At 52.5% G+C, this 15,062-nt stretch overlaps 1 protein-coding gene across 1 annotated transcript; it reads left to right on the top strand.

Annotated features, from left to right (window-relative positions):
• Positions 1-7,983: 7,983 nt before the first annotated feature.
• LOC308262589 (olfactory receptor 226-like) lies at positions 7,984-8,949 on the top strand (the record flags this gene model as incomplete). The annotated part of the gene is made up of 1 exon (XM_080695116.1): positions 7,984-8,949. The coding sequence occupies one exon, from the start codon at positions 7,984-7,986 to the stop codon at positions 8,947-8,949; it is 966 nt and encodes a 321-aa protein (XP_080551242.1).
• Positions 8,950-15,062: the final 6,113 nt, after the last annotated feature.

Below are 15,062 nucleotides of genomic sequence, written 5' to 3'. Positions count from 1 at the left end.
AAACAAGAAAGAAGATGGCCCAAGTGTGCATCAGTTGATAAAAGGCAAGATGTGTGCCCACACAAAGGGTATCATCTGCCCTCAGAGCGATGAGCAGGGAAACCAGGAAAGCATTGTATTCAGTGAAAGGACCCAACACAAAGGCCCCAGGCCATATGTGATTCCACAGCCACAGCACAGAAAGTAGATTAGTAGTCACCAGCACCTAAAAGAGGAGGAAGTGGAAAATAACTGCCAATAGTACAAAATTTCATTTTGAGAAGGTGAAAATGTTCTGAAATTAGCTAGTGGTGATGATTCAGTGATTCTGAATATCCTAAAATAACTGCCACTCTGCAGATTCAGATTCAGTGCAATTCCAGTCAAACTCAGAAAGTTTTGTACAGACATTGACAAGCTTATAAAATTCACATAGAAAGTCAAAGAAATTAGAATAGCTGAGAAAGAACAATAAATTTGGAGGACTCACATCAGCTTATTTAAGAATTGACAAATAAGTGTAGATAGCAAGACAAGGGGATCAATGAATCTAAACAGAGACCAGAAGGACTCACAGAAATATGAAATACTTGCTTTGTGAAAGATACAAAGGCAATTCAGTCAGAAAACTATGAACTTGCAGCCACTCATCACATCATAAGCAGAAATTAACTCAAAATGCATTAGAGACCTAAATGTAAAATCTAAAATTATAAAACTTGTAGAAAAAAGTATGGGAGAAAATCTTTGTGGCCTTGGGTTATATAAATATCTCTTAGATATGACACTGAAAATATGAACTTCAGCAAAGTCGAAATCTTCTCCTTGAGATAGACTATCAAGAGAATAAAAAGAAAGCTGGATGTGGTGGCACACACTTGTAATCCCAGGATTTGGGAGGCTGAGACAGGAGGATCACAGGTTCTCAGCCAGCCTCAGCAATCTCATGAGGCTCTCTGCAATTTAGTGAGACCCTGTTTCCAAATAAAAAATAAGATAGGGCTGGGACTGTAGCTCAGAGGCAGAATTTCCTGGTTCAATTCCTAGTACCACACACACAAACAACAACCAAAAAAAATGCTATAGACTAGGGGAAGATATTTGCAAATCATGAATCTAATAAAGGACTTATTTTCAGAAGATATAATGGAACACTCATTTAATAAAGAAAACACACTATAAAATAATAGGCAAAACATTATAACTTCACCAGAGAGGATAAGTAGATGGGAAGATGCACATGAAAAGAGACCATTAGTCTTGGGGAACTACAGATTAAAACCACCAGGCACAGATTTGAGTGGCTAACATTGGGAACTGACCACAGCAAACCCTGGGGAGGGTGTGGACGGATGGGAACTCAAAACCGTCTAGCACTCTGGAAAACCATGTGGAGGTTCACGATTAGCCCAACCACACACCTGTGACTACTAGATCTTCACCCAAAGAAGCTGAAACATCAGTGCAAGGAAAGACTTGTACAAGAGTGTCCACAGCAGCGTGAACACTGTCCAAACACAGGCGGGCAGATGAACAAGCTACCCATCAACTGGATGGGAGGTGGTGGTGAGGGAATGCAGCCAATGGCCAATACGGCTGTACTCACACCAAGTTCTAAAAAATGCAAGTCACCTTTAGTGCCAGAAAGCACCCTAGTGTTTCCAGGGTGGAGAAGCAGGGAGAAGAAAATGCTGGTGAGGGATGCTCCTAACTTGACTGTGGTGGCGGCTTCGTGAGTATATTCATATGCCAGAACTCATCACACTGTGCACTCTACGTGTGTATAACGCTGATGCCGACTGTAGCTCCACCAAAGCACCTTTAAAGGAAGAAAAGCTTCCCACAAAGAAAAGTCCAGGGTCAGAACTGACAGAGCTAGCACTGCGTGCCTGCTGTGTGCAAGCAGTGCAGAGCTGTTCTGAGGACATTCTTGGCAGAGCCAGCCACTGTGACTTGCCACACTGAAACCAGGGGAGAAAAACTGTGCTGCCATTGTATGAGATGCAAACAATTCACGAAATTCAGTATCCACTTAGGATCAAATAAAGTCTCTGCCAACTAGAGACGGGGGCACTTTCTCCACCTGACAACGAGCACCCTGAAACACACCTACGATGAGTGTCCTACTTTCTGTTCTCCCCACTTCTGGCCTACAGTGCCAGAGGTGGTAACTGGTACAAGTGGACAAGCAAAAACAGCGCAGAGGGCTGGGGAGCCAGAGCCAAGAACAGGCCACTGAGGTGGAAAATCTGCAGGAAAGTTAGTAGAAATCACAGGAAGTTCAGCATGTCTACTAGACAGAGCAGCAAACATGAAGTGGATTGTTTTAAGTAGCCTCTGCTTATAAACACAGCAAAAATATCAAATACCTAGGAATTAACCCCGTGACAAGTGTGGAAGGCCTTTGTGCAGAAGGCTGAGGTGTGGACAGCAGGTATAAGTACCTGGAAATGCATAGGCCTGAGGGCTGGAAACATGACCTTATGCTGTTGTAAATAAAGCCCAGGACAGGGTGTGACAAACTGACCTCAGGCTCAAAGGGAGATCCACATGGACAGGCCACTACAGCCACTACAGCTGGAGGCATGAGCACCCTGGAGCTGTGGCAACCTCGGGGGCTTCCCCGCGCTGGCACGGGGGTGGGGGGCAGAATGGGGCAGTGGCTGGGCCGGGTTTCTTCCTGCCCCCAGTTCCTGTGCTCTGCCTGAGTGGGACCTCAAGTGATGGGGAGAGGGCTGCACACACCAGCGCTGTCCCTTCTGTTCACAAAATAGGAAACTGGAGCTGCTTCGGTGCAGACGCTCAGAGCCAGGAGAACAGAAAGATGAGGAAGACTTTGTGTCAGATGTGTGCGGACAGAACAGGATGCTGGGACAGGAAGTTGGCCCTGCCTGTGGCTGTTTCCAAGAAAGGGGCCTGCCTAGCTGGGAGGAAGAGGTGGTGGGTGTTGTGCTCAGAAGGGGGGGCGGGAACTGGGGCACGGAGGGGGAGCCTGAGGAAGCTGGTGGGACCTTAGTCCACACTTCCAAGGCTGTCCTGGCCATCTGGATTCTGCCCACCAGCAGCCCTGGCCCTAGGCCCGGATGGCACTCCAGACTGAGTCAGCCCTCCCAAGGCGAGGGATCTTCCTCCCATACCTGAGCCCCTGGCAGGAACTGGATATGAGGCTGGCTCTAGGGTCTGGCACCAGGCCCAGCAAGCAAGGCTGAAGGGGCATGTCAGGGTTGCATCAGGCAGGACCCAGACCCAGACGTGTGGGCTGCAGGCCCCCAGCCCACCTCCAAGGGGCTGGTCAGCTGCCCCTACAGCCGGGTCCCTTTGCTGACTGCACTGATGGAGGGTTAATCACCCTTTGGGCCCTGACACCTTCCCATCGGTTCCCACTGCCTTTGTCCCCAGGACCTCCCCTTCCCTTGGAGCGTCAGGCCAGTACCCACCCACACCTGATACAATCAAAGGTGGAGGCAGGAAGCTACCATGAAAGGGCAGAGCAGGGGCTGTGGCCATCTTGGGGTCTCAGTGCCCAGGACAGAGGATCCTGGCACCTGGGCCCCTTTCCTCAATCTAACCTACCCAGTGCCCCTCACAGTGAGCTGGCCAGGGATCAGGAGGGATGAGGATGAGGTAGGACTGGCAGGGGTTGGGGCATTCATTTCTCAGGCCCCTGCAGGGTAGGGGGTGTGGGTCTGTGTTTGTCTCTATCCCACATCCTGCCTCCAGACCTGCTCTGACCCAGGAGGGCAATGGGTTGGGAGTAAGTGTGCATCTGCCTCTGACCTGACCAGTCCTATGGGCATGGTTGCAAGGGAGGCAGGGGTGGGGTGGGAGGAGGACCTGCCATGGGCCATGGGCCACCTGGGGACGGTGGGGAGGGGCCTCCACTCCTGCCAGCTCCAGCTCCTCCGTGGGAAGCTCCCAGTCTGAGCAGTTCCTCTCTCCTGCAAGTTTTTCGAAGAAGAAAACAGCAGAGCCAAGCAGGGCTTTTCTGCTCATTCTGTTTATTCTTCAGAAGCACACTCTGGCTGAGAAGAGAAGGGTGCTGGCACTCCGCTGCCCTCTTCACGCCCAGGGGACAGAGTGCATGTGGATTTGCCCAGAACCCCAAGCTATTCTGCAGATCCCAAATCCTACATGTGAAGCAAGTGAACACGGGAGGAGGCGCTTACTTCAGGCTCCAGCCACTGACTTTCTGAGACATGCAGGGTTCTCTTTTAGGGGAGGGCTCATCTTTGCAGCCAGACTTCTCTAGGCTTGCATCCCCAGGTGCTGACCTGGAACAGATCTGCATTGCCACAGGGAGCCTGTGCACCATCTGAGAGCAAACTGAGCATCCCTCTGTCCTGGAGCAGCCTCTGGACCCCATCGGTTCCAGTGCCAGGCTGGTTTCAGCTGAGAGAAAGAGAGGCCCTAGAGCCTGCAGTCAGAGCTGGCACTCATATTGCTCCAGAAACATGGCCTACCGCTTATACTGAGCCTTCTGAGTCCTCAAGGACAAGGTAAGGAACCGAGTCTACCAGGTCCCTGGCCCTCAAGTGGCATCGAGTCCTCAGGAAAGCCTGGGAAGAACTAAGAACAGTTTGGCCCCTGGTCCTTTCACAGATGCAGAGTGAGGCTGGTGGTCAGAACAGAATGTGTAAGGCAGGGTTAGCACCCAAACCCAGATCTGCCAGCTGAAGCCTTTCCAGCCTCTGCATGGGTGAGAGGTGAGGGTACCAACTGTGTTCATGAATGTGCCCATGCGTACCCTGAATGTGCCTGTGTATGCCAGCGTGTGCCTCTGTGCGACTGTGTGCACCTGCTTCCTGCCTGTGTGTGCACCTGTGTGTGCCTGTGTGCACCTGCTTGTGCCTCTGTGTGCCAGTGTACACCTGCCTCCTGCCTGTGTGCACCTGTGTGTGCCTGTGTGCATCTGTGTGTGCCTCTGTGTGCCTGTGTGCACCTGCCTCCTGCCTGTGTGCACCTGTGTGTGCCTGTGTGCACCTGCATGTGCCTCTGTGTGCCTCTGTGTACCTGCCTTCTGCCTATGTGCACCTCTGTGTACCTGTGCACACTTAAATGTGCTTCTGTGTGCACTTGTGTGTGCCTCTGTGTGCACCTGTGTGCCCCTGCCTCCTGCCTGTGTGTACCTGTGTGTGCCTATGTGTGCCTGTGTGCACTTCTGTGTGCCTGTGTGTGCCTTGTATACCTGTGTACACCTGTGTGTGTCTCTTTGTGCACTTGTGTGTGTCTGTATGCCTCTGTGCATACCTATGTGTGCCTCTGTGTGCACTTGTGTTGCCTATGCATGCCTGTACATACCTATGCGTGCACCTGTATGTGCCTGTGTATTCTGTATCTACCTGTGTGTGCAGTTGTATGTTCCAGTGAGCTCCCCTGTTGCACACCCACACTGGTGCCTATGCCTGTATCTATGTGTGCCACTGCAGATGCCCTGCATGCCTCGTTGCCCCTGAGCCTACTTGCACTGGCCTGTGCCTGTAATTTGACTGGACCTGTGTAGGTCTGCTGGTGCTGGCGTGAAGGGCAGCATGTCTGTGACTTCATACCAGCCCCTAATTCAGAGTTGCATTTGTCCACTTACTTCTGGGGAGAGTGTGGGGGTCCCGAGGCTGGGACTGGTTTCTGTCTATCTCCGGGGCAGGGGCATGGGTGTGGAGAGACAGCTACATGTGCTGGGTGAGATCTGCTTGGGAAGTGTGTCTACCTGGCAGGAGCCTGCTGTCTGTAAGAGGCTTGTGGGGGCATGCGTGTGGCATAGACATGGCTGTAGTTCTGCTGAGGGTACCTGGTACCCTGTGAGGGGATCTAGTTTGGCACATGGGGTGTATGATCCTGATCTTCTGTTGGATTTGGGGAGCAGGTATGGCACTGAACATCTTGGGGGCTTGTCCCTGGTGTCTCCAAGTGTAAGGCATGAAGCTCTCCTGTGCCAGGCTCAGTGGCCCTGTGACCTTAGCCCATAACCCTTGGCAGCAGAGTGCCAAGACCTTTCTGCTTGTCTCCACATATCCACGTAACAACAGCCCAGCTACACTTCCTGCAGATAAAGTAACACCTGCTCCACCTTTCAAAGAGAGAGGAATGACTGGAAGAAGCAGTGTTTCTTTTATGCCCTCAGGCAATGTGTGGCAGATCTGACCAGAAGACAGTAGTCATGGGTCCTGACCCCCCTACCCTCATCCAGGTGGGGGGTTCCCTTCAAAGGCTCCTAGAGCCACGTTGGGCAGATAGAGGGGCCCAGCCTCTCTCGTGGCCCAGTTCTCAGGGAGACCATGCAGACAGCAGCATCAGGCATCCGGCTGTGCAAAGGAAGGGCTTGGCACACCAAATCTGACCCTGTTATAATCTAACCAAACCCTCCAGCACCCACAATGATACCCAGAACCCAGAGTAAGAACCCTGTTGGTGTGGGCTAGGAACACCAAGGGCCAGGGGCAGGGTAGCAGAGAGGGAATCTGGGCAGCCCAGGGCAGGGAGAGGTCAGCCACCAGACGAGGCCAGCCACCCTCCCAGAGCCAACCCTGCAAGGTTCTTGGTCCAAGGCCTTCCTGGGGGGAGGGAGGACAGAAAGGTCATCCCTCGGAGGATCTTCTCGCTAACCAGCATCACAGGCCTCCGTAGCTCAGGCCATGAGGGTCCACCCCCCTGCAGTCTGCCCCAGGCTCAGCTCTAGGGCCTCATGGTGTGCCTGCCCCCACTCACATCCTCCAGCCTGGGTGGGGGACACCCTTCCCAGGTTCCTGGGAAGCTGCAGGGGGTGGACACTGGTTTCCATGTTGGGCACCAGCCATTTCAGTTGAGGGCACATTGAGGAAGTATGTGGAAAGAGAAGTCTGGAGGTTCACCCCAGCCACCTGCCCAAAAATGCTCTTCACAGAATTACGCAGCTTTTGCATTGGACTGGCTGGGCTCTACTCTGAGGTTCAGCATGAGGAGGGCCATGCCTGAGACATTGGGATACAGATAAGGAGGCAAAGCCTCACCCTTCTGTGAATAAACAGATTTATTTTAAACAGGCAGAAGGACCCTGTCCAGGGTCAGTCATGTTTTTTGTTGTTGGTGGTTTTTTTTTTTTTTTTTTTTTTTTTGGTGGTACTGGGGTTCCTGGAAGCCCTTCTATCTCCGGGCTACACTCCCAGACCTATTTTTACATTTTTATTTGGAAACAGGGTCTCCTAAGCCAGCACACGCGGCTAGCTTCGAACCTGCGCGATCCTCCTGTCTCTGCCTCCCAAGCGCGGGGATTACAAGCGTGCGCCACCACGCCCGGCCAGGGTCAGTCATGTTTTGAGAGGCCTGGCCTGACCTCAGAAGCACCTGTGCCAGCAAACTCAAGGCACACTGAGGAGAACTCGTAGCTCTCTGTAAAGCAGGAAAAGGAGCTGACGTCTGCTTTCCATGTCACTGTCTTGAGGGACTTTCACCCTGTGAGCAGCTTGCCGGGTGCCACACCACTGCTAGTTGAGGTATGGTCCTCAAGGGAGATTCTGCAGAGCCCTAGCACCACTCCACACATCTGTCCAGGCCTCAGCCATCTTCCTCAAAGCTACCCACTTGCCAACTGACCCCATAACCTCTCTGCTGACTCCCCAGCTTCCCCCAGCCCCTTCCGGGACACCTTTCCTGATGTCTGGCCACTCGTTGGGAAGGGGACCTTGGAGTCCAATGTCCCTGGGCCTGAAGTGACACCAGCTACGGACCCTCCAGAACCCAAGGGCAGCAGGTGAAAGCCAGGCCTGGAGCAGGATGTCCCACGCTGGCATCCAAACGTAGTGTGCAAGTTCTTGCAGCCAGGCCTCTGAGATGTTCTCAGAGCCTGGATGTCTCTAGGACAGACTATGTATGATGCCTGTGCTGGGCTGGCTGTGCCCCCCACCTCCTGCCGTGTCCAGAGGGAACAGGCCTGGATGGCTCGCCCGAGCCAAGGGGAGCTCAACCCAGGGGACTGCTGGCCTCTCCCTGCCAACTGCCCCTAACCCTCCACCTCTGCTTCCAGGCAGGGCCATGGGCGCCATGTCTGTGAGGGGTAACTCCTCAGAGGTGACTGAGTTCATCCTAATGGGCTTCACAGGCTCCGTGGGGCTCCGCCTCTGTCTGCTGGTGCTGTTCCTGCTGGCCTACATGCTGACCATCACGGAGAACCTGGTCATCATCGCAGTGATCTGGGCCAGCCCCACACTGCACAAGCCCATGTACCTCTTCCTCAGCAACCTGTCCTTCCTGGAAGTGTGGTATGTCTCCGTCACTGTGCCCAAGACGCTGCTCAGCCTGGCTGCCTCTGAGTTCCGGCGCATCTCCTTCACGGGCTGCATGGCACAACTGTACTTCTTCCTGGCACTGGCCTGCACTGAGTGCACACTGCTAGGTGTTATGGCCTATGACCGTTACGTGGCCATCTGCAACCCACTGCGCTACCCGGCTGTCATGAGTCCCAGCCTCTGTAGACTCCTGGCTGCCGGCTCCTGGCTCTCAGGCTTCACAATCTCCCTGGGGAAAGTCTTCTTCATCTCCCGCCTGGGCTTCTGTGGCCCCAACGTCATGAACCACTTCTTCTGTGATGTGTCCCCACTTTTGAACCTGGCCTGCTCTGACATGTCTGTGGCAGAGCTCGTGGACTTCCTCCTGGCGCTGCTCATCCTGCTGGGGCCACTGCTGCTCACCATCTTCTCCTACTCAGCCATCCTCAGCGCTGTGCTCCGCATCCCATCCAGCACCGGCCGGCAGAAGGCCTTCTCCACCTGCACCTCCCACCTGGCTGTGGTGGTCATCTTCTACTCCGCCTCTCTCTTTATCTATGCCCGACCACGGGCCATCTACTCTTTTGACTACAACAAGCTGGTGTCTGTGGTGTACACGGTGCTCACACCCCTGCTCAACCCAGTCATCTACTGCCTTCGGAACCAGGAGGTCAAGCAAGCACTGCACAGGGTGTTACAGAGGGCAGCCCAGGCCCTGGGAGTCTCCTCCTAGGTCGCCCACACTGCCCCCACCTATCCCAATCCCTGATCCTTCTCATCAGCAACTCCGAGCAGTCAGGGCTAAAGAGGGTCAGCACATCCTCCTATTCTGCTCCTGAGTGCTCTCCAGCTCACCTACTGCACACCCAGCAGCAACCTTTGGAGCCCTCCCCTCACCCTGCAGGTACCACACAGGGCTGTGCTCACCCAGGGCTCTTTCCAGCTGAGTGTGCTCAGTGCTCACACTGAGGGGAGCAAAGCATCCAGGCTCCAGGTGGGCACATGAGTACACACAAATTTCTGCCTTGCACACCACCCAGGGGTGCAGGTCGGTTCCCCAGCCCCAGTGACCCGGACCCAGTGGCCTCTGCTGGAGGGTCTCCCCTCAGCCAGGCCCCCTGGAGCCTCCTGATGGTCATCAAGAGGATGGTGTGAGGAAGGGCACAAACTGCTCATGAGCAGGGCCAGGGAAGCAGGACTGGGAGTGGCCAAGAATGTTCCCATATAAAAGCATCCTCAGGGCCACCAGGGCTCACCTGAGACTGGTGTGTACCTGACCAGTGTCCAGCTCTGTGAGTAGCCAGCAGAATAACTGAAGCCAGGGTAAGAAAGTGCCTGGGGCCTGGCTCACAGCCCTCCAGACACTGAACAGATGCTGGAGCTATAGCCAGGGCCCCAGCTGTTAGGCCCACCCCTGCTGCCCTCCTCCACTGCCCATTAGACCATAGCACAGGAGCCCTAGGGGCCCCAGGCAAACTTGCTTCAGTGGTACTGGGAAGTGGGCATCTGCAGAAGCCCCAGCCACAGCCAGGGCCCACCCACACATCAGGGTCCATGCTAACCACAGGCCTAGTTCCAAGGGCTGACTCGGGAGCCCGGCTCTTCAGTCTCCTCTGGAGGCAGCCTCCACCTGCTCCTCCTGAGAGGCTGAGGGAGGCACACCCCAGGCCATAGCACCAGTCCAGATTCCCACATGAACACGCAAAGCCTCCAGTGCTGTGAGCGGTGATCCTGCCTCGAGTCCTCTGCCTGGACCTTTAGTGTCATAAGGACCCATGGCCATCCTCACCCCAACCCTAACTGCCCATGTGGTCTGCATGTGTACCATGTCTGTGACAGCTCTTCCAAGTTAGGGTTCCTAGCTGTGTTGTTGACCGTGTGCAAGTCTAAAATGTCCACCTGAGCCGTAGGCACAGGGAAGTCTTGCACTCCCGGGACATCACTGAACACATAAGAGGTCGAGTGTCAATGCTCGTTTGACACTCAGGTCTGAGCTCATTTGCGCGGAACAGGCTGCTTGCTGAAGGATGGCTGACCCAAAGCACGCAAGCCACGGCCTCACCCTGGAGTGGGGACTCTCAGCACACATGAGGGGTATGGGACAGGTGTTGGAGCGTGAGGGTCCCAGACAGGTGGCCCCAACCCCTCTGGGGTGATCTGACGGTTCTCGGGTGGGCTTCCCTGATAGGGGAGATGTGGGCAGGGATACAGGAAGGGAAGAGGCTTCAACCAGGACTGTGGGCAAGACTGACCCAAGGCTCCCTTCTGGACACCAGCCACCACCTGAGGGACTCCCTTTGCCTCTGCATCAGGGGAGACCAGAGACTGCCAAGTGTATCTGGAAAAAGAGCCCTTGATTTGCAGACTGAACAGTGGAACAAATGCTCTAGGAAAGTGCCTCAAATCAGAGATAATGAGTACTTCCCTCTTCCAAAATGGATGGACTTCCAAACCAAACTCCTACAAACTGACCTCTAAAAGAACAAACAAAGTGGAAACACTGGCTTGCTAAGGCATCATTTCATTGTCAAACTCCACATAAAGTACCAGCCCTGGCCAGGTGCCACTAACTCCATCAAAGACCAGAAGCATCAGGGACACCGCAGCCTGGCATCATTGCTGGGAGCTGGGGCCCAGTGCCTGCCCACAGTGAGCTCTGCCGGGGCCAGGGCAGTGGGACACAGGACTTGCCCTGAGTGAGGTCAGAGCTCTTGGGTGCCCAAAGGCATCTGTGAGTCAGTCCCAGTGGGAGTGGGGCAGGGAGGAGAAAGCCCCTCCTGAGCCAGAAGAATTAGGACACAAGGCCGGCCAAGGTCCTAGTGACCCCAGGGCCAATCTGACCTCCAGCAGGAGGTGGGAGCCACCAAAGCGCTTTGCACAGAGCAGAGACATGGTCAGATTTTCATTCTAGAAAGGCATCTCTGAGCCTGGGGAGAGTAGGGCCAAGGCAAGAGGACAGTCAAGGAGATGAGAGGGGGGCCGGAGAGCAGGGGACAGAGAAGTGGTGCAGGTGAAGGCAGCTTCTTCAACACTGGCTGAGGGTGAAAATTAAGACCCATGGACAGCACCCAAAGACAGGGACAGCACCCCAAAGATGGGGGCAAGGAAGGTTGGGGCTGTGTGGATTGACGCACTCACTCATTTACTGATGAGAAAGGACTGGGCTGAAGGAAGGGGTTAAGGATGAAAGACACAGGGTCAGCAGAGACTAGGCAGGCAGAGGGGCTCAGCTAGCCAGAAGAGGCTCCTGGGGACAGCCTGGAACCTCCCTTGAGGCCTCACCCTGAATTCTTCTCCAGCTCTGCCCAGGGCAGGGTACCATCCTCAGTGGCACCAGCTGTGGAAGCCCAGAGCCCCTCTCCTGCCTGCTGTGGGTCCCACAGCCATGCACACCCAAGCCAGGGCCTACAGCTGCTGGTGCCTCACAGGGCCCATCCTCTGGACCCCTTGGAGAGCTCTGCCTCCCTGCCCCATACCACCGCTTTCCCAAGCCAGTTGCCCCAACTTTATCCCCCATGCACCATCAGGTGCCCTGATTCCATAGGGTGATTCCCAAAATCCTTATCAGGATCCAGCCGCCCTCCCCCCCACTGGCGCACAAGTAGCATCCCTCAGCAAGAGCAAGCCCAGCCCACCCACTCCTGCTGGCCCTGCCACCACATAGAACATGGAGGAGGTTGGCCCTTGCCAGACACCACCAGTGCCTTTGCACAGAAACACAGCGCTTAAGCCAGCCCAGCTCCTAGTGGGAACCCCTGTGTGCATCTCTGGCCCTGTGTGGCTGGCTCATGTTTGTCCTGCTCACCACCATCCAGAGTGGACGTGAGGAGGAGGAAGCACCTTTGGGCAGCAGGGGCTTCTGCAGTGGAGGAAGGAGGAGCCCTTGGTGGGCTGCAGAGGAGAGAAGCCTCTCTGGAAGCCACTCTGCAGAATGGAGGAGGAAGTCACCATCTGGGCACATCCCGCTGTTCCTTCCTCAACCCCAGAGTCAGCCAAGCTCAGCCCTGACCCCAGGAGACTCCTGGATACAGGGAGGGAAGCCTGCATGATAATGCACTTGTCAGCCACTCACCTCTGCACACAGATTACCTAAGACATCTGGGCATCCCATTCAAGAACAAAGGATGTGCGAGCTAGTGGTGGGGTCCTCCAGTTGAAGGAACACCCAGGGGCATTTCAGATCTTGCCAGTGTGGGCAGAGGGCTGAGGTCAACAGACATGTGGTAAGAGTTCCTAATGGGAAGGTGGAGTGTTGCAGAAGACGCTGGAGGGAATAGAGGGAGAAATTTCATAAATGTCCACGTAGACGTGGTGCTATGCCTCTGAAACAACAGAACATGAAGGAGGAGAGAAAAGAGGGAGGAGGGGGGAGAGAGCAAGTCAGAGGAAAACAGAGGACAGCCATGCAAACAGATAGTGAGAGCAAAACAAAGACGCAACCCGCCTGGGAGGACCAAAGGAGCACTGCAAAAGCAAACCAAAACACGGTCACTGAATAAGTATGCTTGAATAACAGAATTTGCTTAGGAGACCAACATCAGGAGAGCGTTCCACAGCATTCAGAGAAAACAGGGAGGAACAGTAACAGAGGTTGGCCCTTCCTGGAGGACAAGCACAGAGATTCCAACCACCTTAAAGCCACTAGGGTCAAAATGCAGGGAGGGGGCCGGGTGTGGTGGCGCATGCTTGTAATCCCAGCACTTGAGAGGCTGAAACAGGAAGATCGCACAGGTTCAAAGCCAGCCTCACCTACTTAATGAGGATCTCAGCAACTTAGTGAGACCCTGTTTCCAAATAAAATAGAAAACAGGTCGGTGTATCCTGAAGGTAGAAAGCCTCTGGGTTCCATCCCCAGCACCACAAAACAAACAAACAAACAAACAAAAAGGCAGAGAGGGCTGCCAGCTGAGGACAAGCGAGGCTGGTGGCAGGAAGGCCCCTCAGCCTCCAGGCTTGCCAGCCAGGGCCTGGCAACCCACCTGCCTGGGTGGGGAGGTCAAAGGGCTGTAGTCCAGGAATGAGGCCAGGCCAGCCAAGACCCAGTCCCCATGGACCCAGAGCAACTTAGGATCACCAGCCGGAACATCAAAGTACAGACTCTGAACTCGGTGTCACATGATTCTAGACTTTCATCATGTGTCAGGAAATAAAAATAAACAAAAGCATCTCTCCTAGAGGAAGACAATGTCAAAGTTCCTGTGCCCTCAAATAGTGCTTCAGTGTTCAGAGTCAGGCACGTGAAGAAATAAGAGATGATGGGCCAGAGCAGGTATTGGGCCCATCAGAAAGCAGACTAAAACACAACTTGCCTACAAGACCCAAGTAGAAAGTGGCAGGATGTGGAAAGCTCAAACAACACTATCAGCTTAACCTACTTGGCATTTGCAGTCTCTTTCTAACAGCAGAATACACATTCTTTTCTGGTGCACATGGGACATTTACTTACTAAGAATATACCTATATTCTAGACCATGAAAGAAATCCTAAACTTAAAAAAGCTTAAAGGTAATACATGGCATGTTTTCTGACCATAATATAATTAAAATAAAAATCAATAAAAGAAAAATTTCTGGAAAATCTCTAAATATTCAAAACACAATATACTTTTAAATAACCCATAATTTAAAGAAGAAATAAAAAGAGAAATTAGAAAATGTTTTAGGACTAGAAATGGAGCTCAGCAGTAGAGTACTTGCCTAGCTTGTGCAAGACATTGGGTTCAAATCCCAGCAGAAGGAAGGGAGGAAGGGAGGAAGGCAGGCAGGCAGGCAGGCATTGAAAATTAGTAGATGCTACAAAAGCAGCATTTAGCAAAATTTAAAAGACCATAGACCTACATTACAGGGGGAAAAAACCTTAATGACATCAACTTCTGCCTTAAGAACTAGGACTATATAATAAAATAAGCACAAAATAAGTGAAATAAATGAAATGATAAAAATCAGAACAGAAATCAATGAAATAGAAAACAGACAGAAAAACATATAAAATCAGTAAAACCTAAAGCTGGTTCATTGAGAATATCAATCATATTGAAAAGGCTCTGGTCAGGCTGATCAGAGAAATAAATGAGACAAAATTTCAGGAATGTTGGTGCATACTTGTAATTCCAGTACTTGGGAGGCTGAGACAGGAGGACTCAACCTACTCTTGTAGGTGCAAGACCAGCCTCAGTAACGTAGTAAGCCTCTCAGCAACCTAACTAGACCCTGTTTCCAAACAAAAAAATAAAAAGTGCCGGGCATGGTGGGACACGCTTGTAATCCCTGCGCTTGGGGGGCAGGGACAGGAGGATCGCACAGGTTCAAAGCCAGCCTCAGCTACTTAGTGAGGCTTTCAGAAACTTAGTGAGACCCTGTTTCCAAATAAAATATAAAATAGGTCTGGGAGTATAGTATAGAGGTAGAAAGCCCCTGGGCTCCATCCCCAGTACCACAAAAAATAAAAATAAAAAGAGCTAGGATCATAGCTAGGAGGTAGAATGTCTCTGGGTTCAATCCCCAGTACCACAAAAAAAGGAAGATAAAATATAAATTGCCAATATGAGAATGAGATAAGTGATATCACTATAGATTCTACAGACCTTAAAAAGGTAATAAAAATATTATGGAAACTTTTATGTCAATAAATTGATAGTGTAGATTAAATAGACAAATTTCTCAAAAGACACAAACTTCAAAAGCTCATTCAAGCTAAAGTAGATAACCTAAATAGTTCTGTATTTATTAAATTTATAAATAAAAATCCTCCCACAAAAAAATACTTTAGGTCAGGTATAGTGATACACACCTGTAATCTCACTAATTGGGAGGCTGAGACAGGAAGATCCAGGTTCTAGGTCAGTGT

Source organism: Muscardinus avellanarius (assembly GCF_963383645.1).
Source record: "Muscardinus avellanarius genome assembly, chromosome: 4".
Taxonomy (NCBI): domain Eukaryota; kingdom Metazoa; phylum Chordata; class Mammalia; order Rodentia; family Gliridae; genus Muscardinus; species Muscardinus avellanarius.
The sequence above is the reverse complement of the archived record's forward strand: the minus strand, read 5'-3'. Positions and strand labels throughout refer to the sequence as shown.